This window comes from Rhinatrema bivittatum, chromosome 9, assembly GCF_901001135.1.
Source record: "Rhinatrema bivittatum chromosome 9, aRhiBiv1.1, whole genome shotgun sequence".
Lineage (NCBI taxonomy): Eukaryota > Metazoa > Chordata > Amphibia > Gymnophiona > Rhinatrematidae > Rhinatrema > Rhinatrema bivittatum.
This window is the reverse complement of record NC_042623.1, coordinates 25,115,204-25,136,904: the sequence shown is the minus strand read 5'-3', so window position 1 is coordinate 25,136,904 and position 21,701 is coordinate 25,115,204. Positions and strand designations below refer to the sequence as shown.

Genomic DNA, 21,701 nt, shown 5'->3' with positions numbered 1-21,701 from the left:
CAAGAATGTTGTTTTCTTCCAAATATTCAGATAGTTGTTTATTGACTATCTTTTCCATAATTTTTGGCGATCAATGGCAGATTAGCTATTGGGCGGAAGTTAGCTGGATCTGTGGTTGGAAGGTTAGGTTTTTTAAGTAGAGGTTTGAGAATGGCTAATTTAAGTTGGTCAGGAACTAGACCCTGGGAGAGAGAGCAGTTAATGATGTCTGCAATTGGTTTTGATATGGAGTTTCTTATTGCGATGAGAAGGTTAGTAGGAATTGTGTCTAAGGGATGAGATGACGGTTTCATTTTTTTAAGTATGTTTTCTATCTCAAGTGCTGAAGTGGTCTCGAAAGTTTCCAGCGTTGTATTTAGTTGAGGTGAGGTAATGTGAGGGAAAGGGGGATATGAAAAAGATGATGAGAAAGAGATAGTCAGTTTGTCAATTTTATCCTTAAAGTATTCTGCTAGTTCTGATGCTTTGTTGAGTGCTTGATCATCAGGAATGGTAGGAGGTGATGGTTTAGTGAGAGCTGAAACGTAGGAGAAAAGTGCTTTTGAATCAAATATGAAATGATGTATTTTTTTTGAGAAAAAATCTCTCTTTGTTCTCAGTATGGTGATCCTATAAGCATTGAGAGAGGTTTATAAATAGCTAATGTTGTGGGGGATGGGTTTCTCCTCCAAGTGTGTTCTTTATTTCTTAGCTCTTGTTTAAGCAGCTTCAGTTCTGGGGTGAACCAGGGTTTCCTGTTGTCTGGCGAAGGTTGTACTACTTTTGTGATGGAAGGGCAGGTAATGTCTGCGATCTTTTTGGTGATGTTGCACCATGAGGTGGTGGCTGTAGATGCGTTGGAGAGATCGAGATGTGATAATTCATTAGTGAACTGATTGATGAGAAGGTCTGTAGAACAAGGTTTCCTGAATTGAATAGTGTTTTTTTGGGAACGAAAGTGGAGGATGTTGTGAAAGCTTGAAGGTCGTGTTGATGATTTGATGGTCCGACCAAGGGACAGGTGAACATGTGATTGTATTTGTGTTTGAGATGCACTGATTAATGAAAATAAGGTCTAAAGTGTGACCTGCTTTGTGGGTAGGGGCTTTTATAATTTGTGTGAAGCCCATGTAGTTGAGAGCCGAGAGTAGGGTAACACAATTTGGGGATTGTGGTGAAGCATCGACATGTAAGTTGAAATCACCCAGTAAGATGGCAGGTTGTCTGGGTTGTGAAGTATTTGGCAGAGAGTTCAATGACTGGTGAAGGGTCAGAATCTAAAGATCCTGGGGGAGCGTAGATTAGGCCAATTTGTAAATGATCAGATTTAAAGAAAGAGAGCTCTAATTTTGATGTGGTATATGAATGTTGTAAAGATATTCTTAGACCTTTCTTGGCTGCGAGAAGCAGACCTCCTCCCTTTCTTTTGGTTCTAGGTATGGAGAAAAAATCATAAAGCTGAGTTGGTAGTTGATTTAACAGAGCTAAATCTGAAGGTTTAAACCACGTTTCTGTGATTGCACAGATATCTGGGTTTACTTCAGTAAGGTAGTCGTTTAAGATATAAAATTGGCAACCCAAAAAAATCCTCAGGTAGTTCTGAATGAAGGCTTATGGTGCCAGATCTAAGCCCTAGTTACAGATGATTTGGAAGCTCAAAGAAATAGGAGGAAACTGCTGAATCCCCCCCCCCCCCCCCCCCCCCCAAAAAAAAATAAAAAATTAAAGAAATGCATTCTGCTTGGACCTAATCTGTCCAGCAAGGCTATTTAAAATGATCTCATTAACAGCATGTTCAACAGCTAAATTATTTTGAGTGAACGAGTGGGATGCTATAGTACAGAACCCAATATGAGCCTACATCTTTGAGCATGTCTTTGCTTTTGCACAGGATGCCAAAGTTCAGTAGCTGTTTCAGAGCATTTCCTCCTTTACCTTGGAGTCTGGCAGAGAAGGGGCGCATGACTCTTGAGAAAGGCAGATTGCAGCTGTTCATGCTCGTTCATCTAACATCTGGTAGAGAACACTTCAGTCTTGGAGGAGAAGAGAGACATTTCCCAATTACGGAAGCTTCCTACGTTTATCCTGGGGTAAACAAATCACCTGCAAAATCACAAGCACATATATCAGAACTACAGTACTGGGTCAGATTAAAGGTTAGTCTAGCATGATGTCCTGCCTCCAACAGTGGAAAGGAGATGAAGTAGATGTTTAGAGGAAGTAAATCCTTGTATGTGTCATACAGTAGAGGAGGGGAAGATATAATAAATGCATTCATGTTGTGACCGTCGCTGCCCGACGTCTCCATTCCACCCACCTTACCTCTTTTGCGACTCCCTCTTTGGTGAATGGAAGTTTGGCTGCCGTGGCATCATCTTGCCAACCTCCTCCAGCATCCCCGGACCGGCTAGACGCTGCCTTCCGCCATGTTCTCCTGAAGCCTAAGGGCGCGCACGCAGCCCCGACTCAAGTACCAGCTGTGGCGCGAACCTCAGGGGCGTCCCCCTGAGATGATGTCATCCTCACCGGATACTTAAGGTCTTCGTTTTTGCTAGCTATTCGAGTTAGCAAGGGCTTCCTCCAGGTATCGCTGTGGATGGGATTCGCTCTCTGCATACCTTGCTACTCTGCCTCCTCGAACTTTACCAGGGGTTACCCGCTCCTCGGGGGCCTCGCTCTCTCTCTTGCTTTTCAGGTCGCATTCTGGAACCGGTACTCGCTCCTCGAGGGCCCACGTTCCCGGACCTGCTACCGAATATAACTTCTGCCAGGAAGTCACCGCTGCCTACAACACCAGTGAGTTACCATCTCTCTCTCAGAGCTTTCCCTGGAACCAGGTACTCACTCCTCGAGGGCCTACTTCATTTCAGCCTCTGGGCTGCTTCAAGAGACTATTGTGTGAGTGTTACCATCAAGATTCTGTTCCTGAACTCTGCCTACTCACTATATTCAGTTTGTCTACAGCTTGGCCATCCTGGGATCGCTGTTCCAGTGCCTGAGGGACTACAGCCCAGCCGAGCTCTTCCAGCTCACTACTGCCACCTCTGGTGGTTCACTATACAGCTTAATAAAAGATCTAGTGTGTGTTTGTCTCCCAACTCTGAGCCTGACCAGTGGCCTCTCTCGGGATCTTCCCCCGTGGGCATGGTCATCTGCCACCGGCCCAAGGATCCACCCACAATTATCACAAATAATAACAATTCAGATACATGAAAGATAGAAATTATGCAAAGGAATTCAGCATTTTTTAGTGGAAAGGAAGTTCTAGAACAAGAGGTCATAGTTTAAAGCCAAAAGTGGTTAGAGCCAGGAATAATGTAAGGAAATCTTTCTTCACAGAAAGGCTGGTGGATGAATGGAACAGCCTCTTAGTGGAAGTGATGACAGCCAAAACCATTTCAAAATTTAAGAGACAAGGGATAGGCATAGAGGATCCTCAGTTATGGAGAAGTGAAGGTAAAGCTAGCATTTGAGTAGGATCTGTAGTATTCTGGTCACCGCAACTCAAAAAAGATATAGTTGCGATGGAGAAGGTACAGAGAAGGGCAACCAAAATGATAAAGGGGATGGAACAGCTCCCCTATGAGGAAAGGCTGAAGAGGTTAGGGCTGTTCAGCTTGGAGAAGCGATGGCTGAGGGGGGATATGATAGAGGTTTTTAAAATCATGAGAGGTCTTGAACAAGTAGATGTGAATCGGTTATTTACACTTTCGGATAATAGAAGGACTAGGGGGCATTCCATGAAGTTAGCAAGTAGCACATTTAAGACTAATGGGAGAAAATTATTTTTCACTCAACGCACAATAAAGCTCTGGAATTTGTTGCCAGAGGATGTGGTTAGTGCAGTTAGTATAGCTGTGTTTAAAAAAGGATTGGATAAGTTCTTGGAGGAGAAGTCCATTAACTGCTATTAATAAGTTGACTTAGAGAATGGCCTTTGCTATAACTGGCAACAGTAGCATGGGATCTTTTTGGTGTTTGGGTACTTGCTAGGTTCTTTTGGCCTTTGTTGGAAATAGGATGCTGGGCTTGATGGACCCTTGGTCTGACCCAGCATGGCAAGTTCTTATGAAAATGGGCAGGCTAGATGGACCTTGCAGTCTTTATCTACCATCATCTTCTATGTTTTTATACTAGCCCTAACTTGGGACCAGAATATTCAGAATGTGTAAGCTCCCATATCCTCTTTATTGACTTAATTACCTAAAACAGTTTCCTAAAACTGAACCCCATGCTCTAGTTGTAGCTTGATGAGGGCCTCATACAGTGGGAGAATGATCCCGCTCTTTCTTTGTTCTTAGAACAATTTCACCTGTAGTACTGTACCTTTCCCTTGAGTTTTTGCATCCTAAATGCATTATTCTACATTTTTAGCATTACATCTTAGCTGCCAGACCTTAGACCATTTCTCTAACTTCACTAGATCCCTCCTCATGTTTTCCACTCCGTCCTGTCTGTCCTCCCTGTTATAGATTTTGGTATCATTGGCAGAAAAACAAAATATTCTCAACCACCCTTCTGTTATGGCGCTCACAAAAATGTTGAAAAGAAAACAGTCCAAGGACCAGTCCCTGAGGCACATGCTAGTAATAGCCCCTTCCTAAGAGAGAACTCCATTTACCACTAGCCTTTCTTGCCTCCCACTCAGCCAGCTTCTAACCCAGTCAGTCACTCTAGGATCCATACCAAAGTCACTCAATTTATTTATGCCTTCTGTGCAGAACCCTGTCAGAGGTCCAAACCCACTACATCTAATGCTCTCCCTCGATCCAACTCTTTGGTCACCCAATCTAAGAAATTGATCAGATTTGTCTAACAGGATTTATCTCTGGTAAAACCATGCTGCCTCGGATGTTGTAATCCATTGCCTTGGGTATTGTTAAAGTGGAAAGGTGAATCAGAAATAAAAACCGATTGATTGAACATGCTCCCAGCTTTGACTGCTATTACTTGACTTTGTGCATCCATTCCCAGTTTAACTAATATACCAATGTTTTTTTCTCAATTTGTGTTAGCCAAGTACTTCTGTGTGAAAAGTATATTGCACCTGCCTTTTCTTATTCCCCAAATGCATTATCCTGCACTTGTCCACATCTCATCTACCACTTTTCTGCTCATTTGCCTAACATATGTTCTCCTCTATAAAATCAGTGAATCATGCGATATATTACTGTATGACACAGTTGGGTGTCATCTGCAAAAATGGTTATATACTTGCTTACTCCTTCCTCCAGATCACTGATACAACATTAAATAGTAACAAGAAAGAAACTGCATGGTTTTGTATTGTAAAAGAGGTAGACCTCACTTTTTTGTAGTGCGGTATCAGATTGGCATAGCAATAGATACTGTGCAGCTTTCACTGGTGTCCTCTACTTTCAAGACGAGAGCTCTGAAACTTTACCGGTTTTAGGGTAGCTCAATTCTTCTGCAAGCAGAGGGTGCTAGAAAAAAGAGAGGCTGCAAGACTTGGACTAGGGATGGGGGAAAGAGGGCAGAAATGGGGGTCCAGGCATCTCCTTCCCAGGCCCCATGAGTGTGCAGACGGAGCTCCTCTCTGCAACCCAAGAGTGTGGAGAAGCAGCCAGTATGGGCCCAGGGAGCTCCTTCTGCATCCCAGGAGTACAAAAGAGAAAAGGCACGACTGTGAAAAATAAAGCTGAGAGAGAAGAAAGATAAGGAAAGATAAAGGAGTGTGGCATGATGGAAGGAAGGGAGATGAGATGAGGTTAAGTAGAAGTTTGTGGAGGAAGGAAGTGAGATAAAGAGATGGTTTTATTAGGGGGAGGTAAGAAAGTTATGGCAGCAAATAAATAGGGGGAGGGACAAAAGGGACAGTAGGAAGGGGAGGGTTGGGGAAAGTGTGGTAGAGGGTAGACTGATGATGTAGGGAAAGGGTTTGTTAATGGAGAGGGAAAGGAATGACATTAAGGGCAGGAGAGTAAACTAAGGAGGAAGAGAAAAATTTAAGAGTGAAAACAATGAATGAGATGAAGAAGGGAGGGGGGGGGGAGAGAGCCCCGTAAAAGAAGGTTAGAAAAATGTTTAATGATTTTTATGATTAGTAAATTTGCTACAGCCTTGTGTTCAGAGTCGCAGGCTGAGAACCTAGGAAGCCAGGGTTTAAATCCCACTGACTTCTTGTGACCTTGGACAAGCCACTTCATCCTCCATTATCTCAGTTACTAACTTAGGGGTGGATTTTAAAAGCATTGCTTTCGTTAAAAGGCCCATATATGCGAGCATATGAGCCGTGCATGAACAACACATTTTAAAAGCTGCAAATTATGTATGTATATGCATGGTGCATGAGCTGGGCGGGTCAAACATTTACATGCGTAAATCCGCGTTGTAGTTGTCTATTTATTTCTGATCTTCAGGAGGTGCAAATCTGCAGAAATCTCTTTTTAGGCCTAAACCAACTGGGTGAGGGGTGTGGGTCAACTGGGGAGATTGCAGGCTGAAGAAGCAAAGGAGTCTGGATGACCTCGAGATAGACTGGGTAAACTGGGAAACTAATGGAGAAAATTGGAATGGCCTTCACATAAGCATGTTTTAAAATCCACTTAACTGCACACATTAAAGCCAATAAAGTCCTAAGGAAGATATGCGAAATACGTATTTTAAATCATATGCACATACTTTTGCGCATGATTTAAAATTCCAGTGTAAGAGCACTCGCACGCCCATACACGCGTTTTAAAGTTACGGTCTTAGATTGTAAGGCCTCTGGGGCAGGCCTACCAAATGTTCCTGAATGTAACTCGCCTCGAGCTACCAATGAAAAGTTAAAAGCTAAATATAAATAAATAACTAGATTCAGAGCTAAACAGCATTTTTCTTGTGTAACAGTGAGTGCTACATATAAATTGTAGAGATGTGCAATAAATTGCCTAATTCGTCCTGGTTTGGGGAACCCGAAAAATGAACCGAATTTTCCCGAAATTTGGGGAAAATCCAGTTTTTGGGTTAGTGCGCTAACCTGAAATTCGGGTCCCCCGAATTACAAAGGCCTGAACTGCGGGAAATATGAAATTTCCCGTGGCGGGCCGTAAACGAAGCCCGAACCGAAAGGTTTGGGCTTTGTACATCTCTAATAAATTGTACCATAAAATGTGCCATGAGTAACAGCATCTTATTAGCTGGAATTTGTGCCATTAATCATGACTTGCTGGTGCCACTCCTCCAGCCAATTCCTTTCCCACTTACAAGTATTACCTCTGAACCTTGTATTCAGTCATTTGAAAATCTGCTTTTCATAGGGTACTTATCAAAAGCTTTGGCAAAATCCTAGTCAGTTTCAGATTTAATTGTACTGCAGCTTACATCGAAAGGTCCATATGCTTATAGAAACACAGAAACATAGAAATGACGGCAGAAAAAGACTAATCGGCCCATCCAGTCTGCCCAGCAAGCTCCACACTTATTTTCCCATACTTATCTTTTTCATCGACCACCAAGTTCAGGGCCCTTGTTGGTAACTGTTTGATTCAAATTTCCTGCCATCCCCTGTCATTGATGCAGAGAGTAATGTTGGAGTTGCATCAAAGGTGAGCATAAGGCTTTTAATGGTTATGGGTTGTAACCGCCACATCAAGCAAGTTCCCCGATGCTTGTTTATCCAGACTGCACAGATCAATGCCTTGTAGGGTATTGTCTGAATGTAAATCCTGTTTTCCAAATTTCCCCCTGCTGTTGAGCAGAGAGCAACGCTGTATATGCATTCAAAGTGATGTATCAGGCTTAATTGGTTTAGGGTAGTAACCGCCGTAATAAGCAAGCTACCCGCACGCTTATTTGTTTACCCAGAGTGTGTAGTTCAGTCCTTGTTGGTTGTTGTCTGAATACAAATCCTCTTTTCCACATTTCCCCCTGCCATTGAAGTAGAGAGCAACACTGTATATGCATTCAAAGTGATGTATCAGGCTTAATTGGTTTAGGGTAGTAACCACCGTAATAAGCAAGCTACCCGCACGCTTATTTGTTTACCCAGATTGTGAAGTTCAGTCCTTGTTGGTTGTTATCTGAATGCAAACCCTCTTTTCCACATTCCCCTTGCCGTTGAAGCAGAGAGCAATGTTGGAGTTGCATTAACCGTGCAAAGGCTTATTGAGTAAGGGTAGTAATCACCAGGTAGTAGCCTCCACTCCAGTACTCCACCCCCATGGCTTTTCTCTTCATTCCCATCCTCTAGCCTTTATGGATCCACAGTGTTTATTTTTCACTTGTGGGTCCCTGGTGGGATTCATCTGAAGAAGAGGTCTGTGCTTATGTGTTACATCATCTGTTTTATTGGTCCTTTAAAAGGTGTCACAACTTACTAAGACTGCAGTTTTCTCCCGAACAAATGAGTTTAATTTTCCAAAGCTATTTCCTCAGGTTAATTGGCTCTCTGAAAATTGTGCAGTCCTTACCTGGCTAACCGTACACACAGAGATGAACAAAGCATGTACTTTTAGCTTGTAAAATGTAGGCTGGGGGGGGGGGGGGGGTTATTTAGCATGCACGGATAACATTTCCAAATCAACATATGCTATTTTCAAGGGAAAAAGTATCCACAGAAAAAGCAGGCATAAGTCTTTGCAGATACTTTCTCCTGGAGCAGTTTTGAAAGAGAAAGTATGCTGAGAATTGGTGCAAAGTCCAGGGATAAAAGTACCCAAGAACTTGGGTAATTGTAAAAATTGACCCCAATGTGGCTACTAGAACTGTACATTGAGGTAGTCAGGTAGTTGTGTTGCCCAAAACTCAAAACATTTCAGTACCTTTTATATTTATATATATATATGTATAGATATATTTATATAGCGATCTATAGATTTTATATATGCATGAATATATACGTGTTTGTATGGCTACAGAGATGGTCATATGTAGAGGTGAGTGGACTCTCTTGCTTCTTTCTGATTTGGGAACCTTGAAATATAAGTGATTTTACCTGACCTCCATCAGTATTTTCATAGCTGTAACTGCTAACTCACATAATTTGGCTGATACTTGCTATGTCAGAGCTGTACAAGTTTGTTTATTTTATTTATTTATTTATAACTTTTTAATTTATTTATTTATAACTTTTTTTTATACCGAAGTTCAGGTAACAGAATTACTTATCACTCCGGTTTACATTATAACAAGTAGAAAACAATGACAACATATGTCTTACAATGAACAAGGGAGTGAACAACTTGGATAATATAACATAACATAACTAGGAACAGTAGCAGTATGCACTATTAGAGCGAAACTAGCGCATGGGGAGGGAGGTTTGCTAATGGGGGGGGAGGGGGAAGGAGGGGGAAATTTCTTATTGATGAGTAAAAACATGAGCATAGGTTCTGGTCGTCAACAGTATGAAAACAGTCTATGGGAGCTGTGGAAGACTAAGTAAGTTAAGGGGAATGCTTGACCGAATAGCCATGTCTTGAGTCTTTTTTTTGAACGTGTTGGGGCAATGTATCAGCCTTAGCTCCGGAGGAAGCAGATTCCACTGTTTGGGGCCTGCTGTGGATAGAGCTCTTTTACTTAAAGATGTTTTCATGGGAGGTGCATGTAGAGTTCCTCTTTGTGCTAATCTTAGCGGTCGGGAAGAGGTGTGAAGCTGAAGAGGGATTCTGAGGTCCAGTGGAGTGTTGTTGAATATGGCTTTGTGGGTGATTGATAGAAGTTTAAACAGGATTCGAGATTTGACTGGGAGCCAGTGGAGCTTCTTTAGAATTGGTGTTATATGATCTCTTTTGTTGGATTTAGTGAGACACCTTGCTGTAGTGTTCTGTAACAGTTGAAGAGGCTTTAGGGTGTAGACTGGGAGACTGTGAAGCAGTGAATTACAGTAGTCCATTTTCGAGAAGATGATGGATTGTAACACTGACCTGAAATCGTGAAAATGAAGGAGGGGTCGAAGCCTTTTTAGAACTTGAAGTTTGTAGTAGCACTCTTTAACCGTAGTGTTGATGAAATCAGAAAAGCTCAGATGGTTATCCATGACCACCCCAAGGTTTCTGACCCGTGGGGAGAGAAGTGGGAGCGGCGTAAGGTGAGAGCTATTCAATGGAAGGTGAGAGCTATTCAATGGAAGGGTACCATCTTGAGTGATCAGGAGGAATTCTGTCTTGTCAGTGTTGAGTATCAGGTTAAGGTTCGACAGGAGTTTGTTAATGGAGAGGAGGCAGGAGTTCCAAAAATGTACGGTCTTTTGAAGTGATTCGGTGATAGGAATAAGGATTTGGACGTCATCTGCATATAAGTAATGGGTTAACTTTAGATTGGAAAGGAGATGACAAAGCGGGAGAAGATAGATATTGAATAACGTAGGGGATAGCGAAGAGCCTTGAGGGACCCTAATGTGGAACTGAACGGTGGTGACTCTTTGCTATTGATCTTAACTTTGTAGTATCTGTTCTGGAGGAAAGATTTGAACCAGTTTAGAGCTTTGTTTTTGATGCCGATCTCGGATAGTCTTTCGATGAGATAATCATGGTTGACCGTGTCAAAGGCGGCCGAAAGATCAAGGAGGATGAGCAAGCAGGGATGTTTGTTTCCTAGATTCATGAGAATGTTGTCTGACAGAGATAAAAGAAGAGTTTCGGTACTGCGGGATTTGCGAAAGCCTAATTGAGCCGGGGAGAGGATGTTGTTATTTTCAAGAAATTCAGAGAGCTGTTTGTTGACTATTCTTTCCAGGATTTTGGCAATGATCGGAAGATTAGCAATCGGGCGGAAATTTGCTGGGTTATCTGTAGAGAGATTTGGGTTTTTTTAATAAGGGTTTTAAGATGGCAAGTTTGAGGGGGTCAGGGACCAGGCCCTGTGATAGAGAGGCGTTGATGATCTGGGTGATAGGCTTAGCGATGTCTTTAGCGCAGGTTATGAGAAGGTTAGCTGGAATTGCATCAAGAGGGTGTGAGGATGGCTTGAGTTTCTTTAAAAGGTTTTCAATCTCTAAAGAAGATGTAAGCTCAAAATCCTCTAAGCGGGGCCGTTTGTGGCGAGGAGGCTGAGGAAAGTTGAGGATATATTGGGCTGAGTAGTAGATTAGGAGAGCATGAATGATGTTGGGTAGGAACTTTATTGCTTGTACGGGAGGCGAGTAGGTTTGTTATTTTATTTTTGAAGTATGTGGCAAGTTCGGAAGCTTTAGTGGCAGCTTTGTCATCTGGGATCGTTGAAGAAGGTGGTTTGGTGAGCGATGAGACTAGGGAAAAGAGGGCTTTTGGGTCGTGGCTGAAGTGATTGATTTTTTGAGATTAGAAGTCTCTTTTTGTCTGAAAAATGTCGATCCTGTATTTGTGCATGAGTAATTTAAAGGCCGATAAGTTAGATGAGGAGGGGTTTTTCGCCAATTCTGCTCCTTTTTTCTAAGTTCACGTTTCAAAGCTGTTAATTGTGGCGTGAACCATGGTTTTTTTTTTGTCATTGTTGTCACTGATGATTTTGGTTGTAAGCGGGCAGGTTGCATCGGCCACTTTGTTAGTGATTTTTATCCAAGAGGTCAGCGCAGTGTCAGCATCCGAAGGGTCGATGTGGAATAACTCGGAGGATAGGTGAGAGCTGAGGGTTTCCTGGTTGCATAGCTTTGTGAAAGTTTGTGAAAGTAACCTCGTTTTGGTTAGTCAGATACATCTTTCCTCCTCCCCCTAATATGAAAAATGCTCATGTTTTGGGCATCATCTTAATGCTCCTCCGGCAAATAGGTGTGACTTTGTGAGTCATTCCCTGACCTAGTTCATCGGCCTGCACCCTTATCATTCAGCGGTAAGCAGCAAACTTGGAATGGTCTGGAACTCCAGAAAACCCTGGAGGTGACTGCTCCGCACATGGCTGGTGCACTCTTAAAAATAACGTATAATAGGCTTGCCAGCCCTCATTCTGATAGGCGACTCAAGATCTGTGATAAAGATAAAATAATCTGTATTAATTATGTTACAGGAAGGATAAGTTTCAAAGGAACCTCTTTAGTAAAGTAGCAGGCACTATTATGCGCCTAGGTAAGGGCATTCCAGGGTGGAGTCTGGGCAGGGTCGGGACTTCTGCGCATACATTCTCTTGGCAAACTTGCACGCACCAAACAGCAGATGGGTGAGTCCACTTTGAAAACTGATGTAACCTATGCACGGTGTTACAATATTACCCCCATAATGCTTTCCGTAAATAGTTTTGTGATTATTCTTTGACCTGAACCAAAAACTGCACCTCCCCCTTGTAACAGAACCCGTTAAGGGCAGCGTCTGGAGTTCTGCTTCCCAGCTATTTATGCACATCTCTGTTTTTGCAGTGAAGCCGCGGCTCACGCTGTTGCCACGCTCGCCGAAGCCACCCTTCAGGGAGGAGGGCAGATCGTCCTGTCAGGCGAAACTGCAGCGGCGGTCGGAGCGCTTACCGGAGTCCAAGACGCTAATGGTAAGAGAACAGTAATCGGTCATGGGTTTGTGCTTCTGAATTGCCTTCCCAGTGTGCACATTTAACCCTTTTTATTTTGGTGAGGTATAGAAGAGACCAAAACAGCCATCACTTCTGAGTTTGTTTTGCGCTTTAAGTGAGTAGGACCTGGGTACCTGCGCTGACTGTACTGCAGGCTTCAACTTTGGAGGCTACCAGAAAAAAAAAAAAAGCTAAAATATATCAAACAATATTATAGAAAAAAAATTCAGACCCAAACTCCTTGCCACAAACATTTTTGTTTATTAAAATATTAGGGGGACCTGTATAGTTGTAAAGTAGACAAGAGTCTTTGCGCATGTGTTCCATTAATTTTCAAAGAGAAACTACTTTGCATCTAACTATATTGTTTAGGCTGCCAAGTAGTAAAATAATGCACACTCTTTAGAAAATGTCATGTATGCATACTGTTATCCTCCGGGAATGCCTCCTCGCAGTCTATCTAAAGGTTTGCATGCTATGGAAGGCCGGGCATACTTTTAGCCAGCCAGAGGAGGGCAATCTAGGCGCGTTAAAACTCGGCAAGATTGCTCTGAAAATTGTCCTCTAAATGTTAGCAGTGTGTGTTTGTGATGAGTTCTGAATGTCTTTGGAATCCTGAAAAAGGATTTTTTGCATTTCTCTAAAGCTCAAAGAAGAACAGTAAAATAAGGTGCACTAATACAATATGGAAAAAGTTAATTTTAGAAGCTGCTCATTCCCCAAAAGTCAACATCTTTTTGCCTTTATAAGAAAAAGCCAGAGAGAAATAGGGAAAAAGCATTTAAAAAAAAATGTGGGGAAAAAAAAAAACCCCACCAAAAACTTAATTTATTTTTGTCTGTCTGCCTGCTTGCTTGAGCTGGCACTGTTCACACCAGTAGGGCTGTGATACACAGATCGGTCCACCACCACAGCACTGTGGAACTGTTCTTGTTTCCAAAAGAATAAATTATCCAACAACACTAGGGGCTGAATATTCCATGTGTCCTAGCATAGTCATTAAAAATAATGTAGAGAAAGAGGTGCCATTTTTAGGGGAACAGGTGCTTTAAGAATCCTTTTAGAATGTATCCATTTAAGAATTATGGAAAAAATCCTTAGCAGCTGCATGTTTATTTCAGGGCAGTGCTCATTACAGACCCAAGCGGTATCATTGGTTCTCATATAGATGTAATACGATTGGTAGTTAGCAGTGGTCGATAACAAGCTTATCCTGTTGGCCAGGCTGAGGTTTCTTCCTTCAGTCCTTGAAACGTTGTGTCGGGGACACAAGAGTTTTATGTGTGGTGGTAAAATATGGAGTCAGTTTTAGGAAGTTTACAACCTAGTGAGAGGGAGAATTGGGGATGCAGCCTTGGGCTACTGGCCTCAAAGACTTTGCTCATAGCTGTCACTCCTAGTGCAGTGAATCTGGCCTACATTCTAATAATTAATCTAACAATAAAAAAAAGTAACCTGCAAAAATAAATGTTGCACTTTTTTTTATATTTGATCCACTAAATCTCACATTCATGGCTTCACCATACGGAAGTTCCAAAACAGATTTTACCCGTCACTGACACCTTCCATCTAGAGCCCTCTAAGATGACATAACCTGATGCATGTGGAACATGAGCAACCATGACAGAAGTGACTGTCTGACAAAGGACCAACATGTCACTGCTTCTCATATGCAAATATCAACAGAGCAGTGTCATTTTTCTCCACATTCTTTCTTTATTGATCTATTGGATTGACTCTTCAGTGGCGCACTATACACCTGTTATGTCAAATTTGTTTCTGAAAGAACAAAATGTATAGATTTTTCTTTTCTAAATTGCAATATTTTATAACTTGCTATTTCCTCATTATACAGTGTAATAACTTAAGTGCCATGCTGGGTCAGACCAGCATGGCAAAGATCCTGTCTGACAGTGGCCAGCTCAGGTTTCTTGGAAGTACTTGACAAATCCATTGTGTTCCTCAAACCTATATGACGACTAAATGTTAATAGATCTGTCCTTCAGAAACTTGTCCAAACAATTTTTTAAACTCAGCTATGCTGCTAGCCTTGACCACATTCTCTGGCAATAAATTCCTCAATTTGAATGTGCATTGACTGAAAAAAATACATTCTTAGGTTTGTTTTAAATCGTCTACTAGTTATGTTAATAACTAGTCCCCTAATCTTAGTAATATTTGAAAGAGTAAATAACTGTTCCCCATTTTCTCCCATAAATCAGTCATGAATGATGTCTTAGGATAGCACCGAGATGGACCCAGCTCTCAGAGCTCAGATAAAATCTTTCTGAGCATGTGCAGATGTTTCCATGCATTGACACTTCCTCGTGATCCCCTCAGACCTTCTTTGTCTGAGCTACCTAACAGATGTTTCCCAGTATCTCTGTTTTGTGACCTTGTACTCTTTTTCTTCAGATTTGCAAGCTTGATTATCTGTCTTTTCAATGTTACCTCAGAAACTCCTCAACAGAATTTTTTCCCGTCAATAGCAGGGCTGAATTAGCCATTCTGTCATGGGATCTGTCAATCAGGTCCGGGAGGCGGAGCTTTACCAAGCAGAGATTAGATTTTAGCTCTCTGTGGCTGCGCGTGTGTTCCCGCACAGGAAAGTAACAGATTCTCCTCAGTCTGTTTTTTCCGCGAGCGGGATCGCACGCGGGGCTGTTTCTCCTCAGCGTTTATTATTTTTTTGTACAATGTCAAAAAAGTCGGGGTTTAAACCCTGTAGCTGTGGCAAGGTAATGTCAGTCACGGATGGCCACGACCAATGTTACCAATGGGGCCAGAGCACAATTTAAAAAATTGTGAATTTTGTTCCCGAATGTTCCCAAGAGCCCAAAAACAGCGGGCGTATAGGACACGGGAACTTTTCAGTTTTTCGAAACCAACGGAGGCTCATTCTTCGCCTGGCCCCTCAACAACCACGGCTCCATCTCAAAAATGAGCGACGTCGTGGGATCCTCAACCCTCCAGGCTTGGAGGTAAGGACTTGCCGAGTCGACATAGGCCATCGTATCCAATTGGACCGAAAGAACCTCAGAGACCGGCACAGGAAACAACAGTGCCTATGACTTATGCGCCCAAAGTACCTTCTGCGCCCAAATCACCGTCGGCGCATAAAAGTTCTGCGCCCAAAATGACATTGGCACACAAAGCGCCGAAGACATTTGCGCACACAGCGCCGGAGCCGTCTGCGCGCACATCGCCGGACACGTCTGCACACTCGGTGCCGGAAACAACGGCGCCGATGACATCTGCGCACACGGCACCGAAGACTTATGCGCGCAAGTCACCATATGCGCACAACTTACAGAAAACGGCATACACGGCGCCGAGGACATCAACGCACATGGCAGTAAAGGAATCGACGCATAGTGGACTACAACAGTCCACTCACTCATCTCATTCAATACCACATGGTTTAAAACGAAGACATCAGTCTCCAGATATACCTAATTCCACCTCCTCAGATTCCAATTCTGTAGAGGTGAAATCAAAATGTACACGACGATCGCCGTTGGGACATGGAATCCACACAGGATCATCGTCACACCATCACCATAGGCGATCATGTTGCTCACATCAAAAGGCGATGAAGACGAGGGACACATGGGAAGTGAGCCCTTCTACTTCTAGGTCATCTCACCCACGAAGTGCAGACAACTTATCTCGTAGAGACATGGTACAAATCACTTCCTCTGCTGCATCTACATCCTCAGATAATTCTGTTAAGATAGTATTCCTCCAGTGCAACCTAAGGCATGTGAGTTACCGAAACAGTCTGGTCGTTCAACAATGCCTCCTCAAACAAAAGAGGCATTTTTTCAATTATCCCAATCGTTGGCAGGGTTTTACGAAACCCTTCAATCATACTTTAAGATGTCTAACGAACTATCGGGGAGTTCTCCGGGAACACAACATACACACCTCTAGAGAACCATCTGTGGCGCCTCCGGCATCCCAAATAACCAAACGATCAAGTTCACCAATTCAACAGCAAATTACACCTATCGATTCTCTGTCTCTGCAAACATCCCCATCGTCATCTACCGGATTTCCATCGGATCCACAGGAACAACCACACGAACCATATTCCCCTCCTGAGGACCTGACATACCCAAAAGTTTTAGAAAAATTGGGCACGATACTGTATCTGGAGGTCCAAAAGGAGACAGACCATAGATCAGAAACTTTTGGTCTCCTAAAGATTTTTGATGCTCCGGGAGAGCCAACATCTCTTCCACCACATGAACTATTGCATACCATCTTACAGAAATCTTGGGAAACACCTTACTCTCTGTCAGCGGTTTCAAAGAAAACGGATATAAAGTTTCGTATGCGAAAAACATCGCCTTACTCTATGCCACAACTACCACATGCTTCAAATGTGGTAGAGTCTGCAATGCAAAGATTCAAAAAAGCAAAGTCGCATACCTCATATCCTCCAGGCAAAGACAACCGATATTTAGATGAGTTTGGCAAGAAGATGTACCACAACTCAATGTTGAATGCCTGCATTATGCACCATCAATTCTATATGGTACAATACCTAAATGAGTTCATACAAGCCACAAAAGGTATGCTTTCCTTGATGGCTGACCAGGTACCACCACCTCTCCATGACATGGAGGAGTGTTCGCGACACCTTCTGTGGTCTATATATGAGGGATTTGAAACATCTTCTAGGGCGTCTGCAACAGCTATTGCAGCACGTAGGATAGCATGGTTACGTTCTAGTACGATACGAGAAGATTTACAAGAGACACTAACGAACCTCCCATGTACAGGAGACAACCTGTTCGGAGAATGGTTTCAAGACACAGTCAGCAAATTAAGAGGAGGCTCTAGCAGCCCAATCCTTAATATCACAATCTCACTACTCGACCACACGTCGTTATGTGGGATCTACTCGTAGACAATCCTATGCTCGTAGACCTTACAGGTCTTATCAATCCTTTCTTACACCGACATATCTATCTTACTAGCGTCTTCTGCCGCAACAAAACAACCCGACTCAAAGTAGGGGTAAGCCACGAAACCAAAAACAACAGACACAACAGCCAGCTACTGCAGTAAAAGCAACGCCATCTTTTTAATAACCCAGCCACCACCACTACATCAAGCACCACCTGGCAGAATTAATTCTTGCCTGGCAGCCTGGGAGAGAATAGCAACCGATCAATGGGTTTTAGAGAGAGTACGACATGGCTACCAACTCCAATTTACCACAAAACCCATACTACCTCACCTTTCCACTAAGAGTCAAAGCTTCCAACCACAACTGGGGGAGGAAATTGCTTTGCTTCGCAAGCAGCAGGCCATTCGACGGATTTTCCCGGAGACCTGACAAACAGGGTTTTATTCCCCATACTTCCTCATACCCAACAAATCGGGTGGCCTTCGCCCCATTTTAGATCTATGGGAGTTGAACAAATTCCTGACCAAAGAGAAATTCAAGATGGTATCGTTGAAATCGATCCTACCTCTGATTCAACCCAACGACTGGATGTGTTCCATCAATCTGAAAGATGCTTACGCACATATTCCAATCCATCCATCCTCTTGGCATTACCTATGCTTTCGCTACGGTCATCAACACTACCAATAAAAAGTTCTCCCCTTTGGACTATCAGCTGCACCCAGGGTTTTAACCAAATGCACGGTTGTGGTGGTGGCTCATCTCAGACAACAGGGTATGACCATCTTTCCATATCTGGACGATTGGCTAATCATAGCCTCGACCCCAGACATCTTACTCGATCACATCCAACAGGTGATACAGTGCTTACAGAAATTGGGACTAGTGATCAATTTTCAGAAATCAAACCTCCAACCAACACAACGACCTGTTGCGCTGAACACAAATGAAACTAGTATCCTGCAGGCTCCCTTACCTGACATAATCTGTTATTCAAGAAAGCACAAAGCCATACTTGCACAGGATAGCAGTGTTTTATTATATGCTCAGCAAAAAACAATGCATATGGAGCAAAGGCAATAGTTAAAATAATAAAGCAATGTCATACTTCCCTCTCTCTCTTGTCAGAAAAGCCCAGAATAGCAGCATTGTTGCTTCAGGATTGCAAAATCTTCTCTCCCTCACTTTCTGCGCATCTAAAACCATCTTCTGAGAAATGTTTGCGGATTTCCCAAAACAACTCTTTTTTTCTTGTGATTCTGCACATCTGCTGTTTATATTTTACTTTCCCATACTTGTTCACAGTCACATGGTATGTGTCTGTGTGAGAACTCTAAGCCAATGAAGGCCTAACTTCTGAATATATCTTTAGCCAAAGCAGTCAGGCTAAGTAATTCCATTGCAAAACTACTCATGGGATTGTACACACTTGTACTCCTGCAAGAAGCTGGTAAGGCCCGCTTCCCTGGGTTGCTGGCTCTCATATCCATCACAGGTCAAGGAATGAGTGAGACAGAAGCAGAAGGCCCTGAGAAGAGCACCTAAGCAGCACGAGGGATCCCTTCTGGGGCTGTCTCACTCGACTCTGATAAAGTTGTACCATAAGTGCAGAGTTCTGCTGGGGTGGATCTGTCCTTGATGGCAAGAAGAATAGTAGTCCTTTTGTTGCAGATCTCCTCTTCCTTCCTGGTGCGGAAGATCCCCATGGTGCCAAGCAATTTGTTTTTCCTGGACATTCCAGTACTAGCATCATCTAGGGTGCCAAGTGTCTCATAGGCATAGAACATACTGGTGCATTCCAGAACACAGTCAGTCTCTTGGGCATGGTGTTCATAGCACCTTCAGCTTCATTGGCATGGAGCACTTCGGCACAGGGGAATAAATGTCCATTAACCTTGAAAGGGAGAGCCTTGGTGTAGAAGGTTTCCTTTTTGGTGCTGATTGGCGAGGTGAAAACATTAGTGTAGCCAGCACAAATGTGTCAGAACTAGGTGCTACTGAGACTGCAACCTCTGTGCCTCCGGGTTTGTACACTATATGCTTCCTGCTACTGCACTATCCAATGAGGCTGAACCCAAATGGGTATCAGAAGAGGATATGTCTCCTCCCACTCCAGTGCAGAGGGTGCCTCATTCAGTAGTAGCTCAGTTATCGGAATTGGTGAAGAATTTATTTGATGCCTTAAGCTCAGGAGACCAGAAAATGTAGTTTGAGCCTCTGCTGTCTAGGATGAAGGTACTCTTCCCTCACAGCAGAGGCCCAGACAGTCCTCAGGAGATCCATACCTCTCCTCAAGGTTTGCTAGTTGTGGGATTGAGTCCAATTCCTGACTTGGCCAATTCACCTCCTTCAAGAGAATCACGCTATGAGTCAGAGGGAGATTGCGTAAGATCAGCTCACTCAGTATTCCTACCAGTCCTCTCCCCTCAGACCATCAATGATCACCTCCTTGGTCTCCTTCATCTTCAGCGGGATCCTGGCTGAGTGTCCCACTGTGATCAATTGAAGAGGACTCTACAGGGATTCCTTCAGAGAACCCCTTCCAGACTTAAGAACATAAGATTTACTATACTGAATCAGACCAAAGATCCATCAAGCCCAGCATCCTGTTTCCAACTGTGGCCAATCAAGATCCAAGTACTTGGCAGAGCGCCAATGGGTAGATAGATTCCATGGTTCATTTCATTTGGTTTATGGCTCATTTATTTATATGCTACCTATGCACAAAGCCTTAGGCAGCTAACAATAAAATATACATAATAAAGTCCATAAAATATTTAAAAATTCACATATCAAAATGAATAAGATCAAATAAAATGACAAAGGAGATGACATCTACAGCTAAAACAACCTAAAATATGAAAAAAATGAAATCAAATAAAATTGCAAAGAAAATATCATCTGCAGCCAGACAGCGTGAGATAAAACATAGGGCAAGACGTTATTGGTATTCTTGTTTGAACAATAACGTTTTCAATTGCTTTTTAAATTTTTTCGTACATTGCATAGATCTTATCTCATATGGCAATTGATTTCAAAGATCAGGAACAGCAACTGAGAAGGTACATTTACCGATCTCAGATAGGCATACCTGACGAGGAGAAGGGACCTCCAGTAATGCCATCTATATAGAACATAATGTTCTCATGGGGCAGTATTTTGTTTTTAACATATTTGTAATCCAAGTAGCTGGAGGTAAAGTCAACCAATTTCTAGTCAATAATGCAATTTTATATTTGATTCTATACTGGAATAGAAGCCAATGCAAATATAATAAAACCTAGGTAATTTCGTTCACGAATAGAAAGTCTTGATATTAACCGAACAGATGCTGAATTGATTTAATACAGTAGCAGGTGGGCCTACATATAACAAATTACAATAGTCTATAAGTGGCATTATTAACAGTTGAACTACTGAACGGAAATTGTTGGCATATAACACTAGCTTTAATGTTCTCAGTAAACATAATTTGATTTGTGGAACAAAAGACAGTTTTGTGTCAATAATGACACCTATGTTCTTAGCTTGTGAGACTATTTCTATGTTCTCATTGTCAGTCTTTATAGAGAGAGAACCATTTCAGTTTTCTCTAGATTTAACGCAAGTTTGTGCAGGGTCATCCAGGTCTTAATTTTGAACATACACAAAGAAATTTTCTCAGAGTTTTCATTCCAGGAACTACCAATAGGTAAGTAAAATTGGATATCAACTGCATAAATTCGGAAACCTTAGCAGAGACCAACTAAAAGTTGACATATAGGTGCCAAACAGATATTGAATAGTAAAATAGAGCCTGCCCCTGTGGGACTCACAATAACATCTTGCACCAGTTTGAACGCTTATCATTCAGCCAAGCTTGTTGTTTTCTTCTGTGAAGATATGCATGGAAACAATTAAAAAATTGCCCAGATATACCGAGCTCTTGTAGACTATTAAGCAAGATAGAATTGTCTAAGGTATGAAAAGCTGCATTAACATCTAACATAAGCAACATAAAACTGACCTTTGTCAAAACCTCTTCTGATTGAATCAGTAAGAGAAATCAGAAGCATCTCTGTAATTTCCAATTTCCTGAATCCATATTGGAACTCATGTAGTTATATTGGAACTCATGGAATGTCATTATCTTGAATAAAATTTTCTAAATGCATCAATACCACTGATTCTAGAATCTTACTTATAAATGGAAGAGAAGAAATCTGTCTGTAGTTCACAAGGTTGTTTTTATCTAATCCTGATTTTTTTTTTTAAGAATGGTCTAAGAGCAGCCATCTTTTAAAGTACTTGGAACATGTCCCTCTGATATGGAGAGATTAATCATGTGGCTGATTGATGGAGAAATCACTTCTTTTACTAGTTTGAATAGTTGTAAACCCACTACGTT

General features: G+C 42.3%; 1 protein-coding gene across 5 annotated transcripts in view; it reads left to right on the top strand.

The window, feature by feature from the left end:
• NRF1 (nuclear respiratory factor 1) overlaps window positions 1-21,701 on the top strand; it is a 336,328-nt gene that overhangs the window by 237,772 nt on the left and 76,855 nt on the right. For all 5 annotated transcript variants that reach the window (XM_029615700.1, XM_029615701.1, XM_029615698.1 and 2 more), the window contains exon 11: window positions 12,251-12,375. In XM_029615700.1, the coding sequence (XP_029471560.1) occupies window positions 12,251-12,375 (125 nt within the window). The remainder of the gene's footprint in view (window positions 1-12,250; window positions 12,376-21,701) is intronic.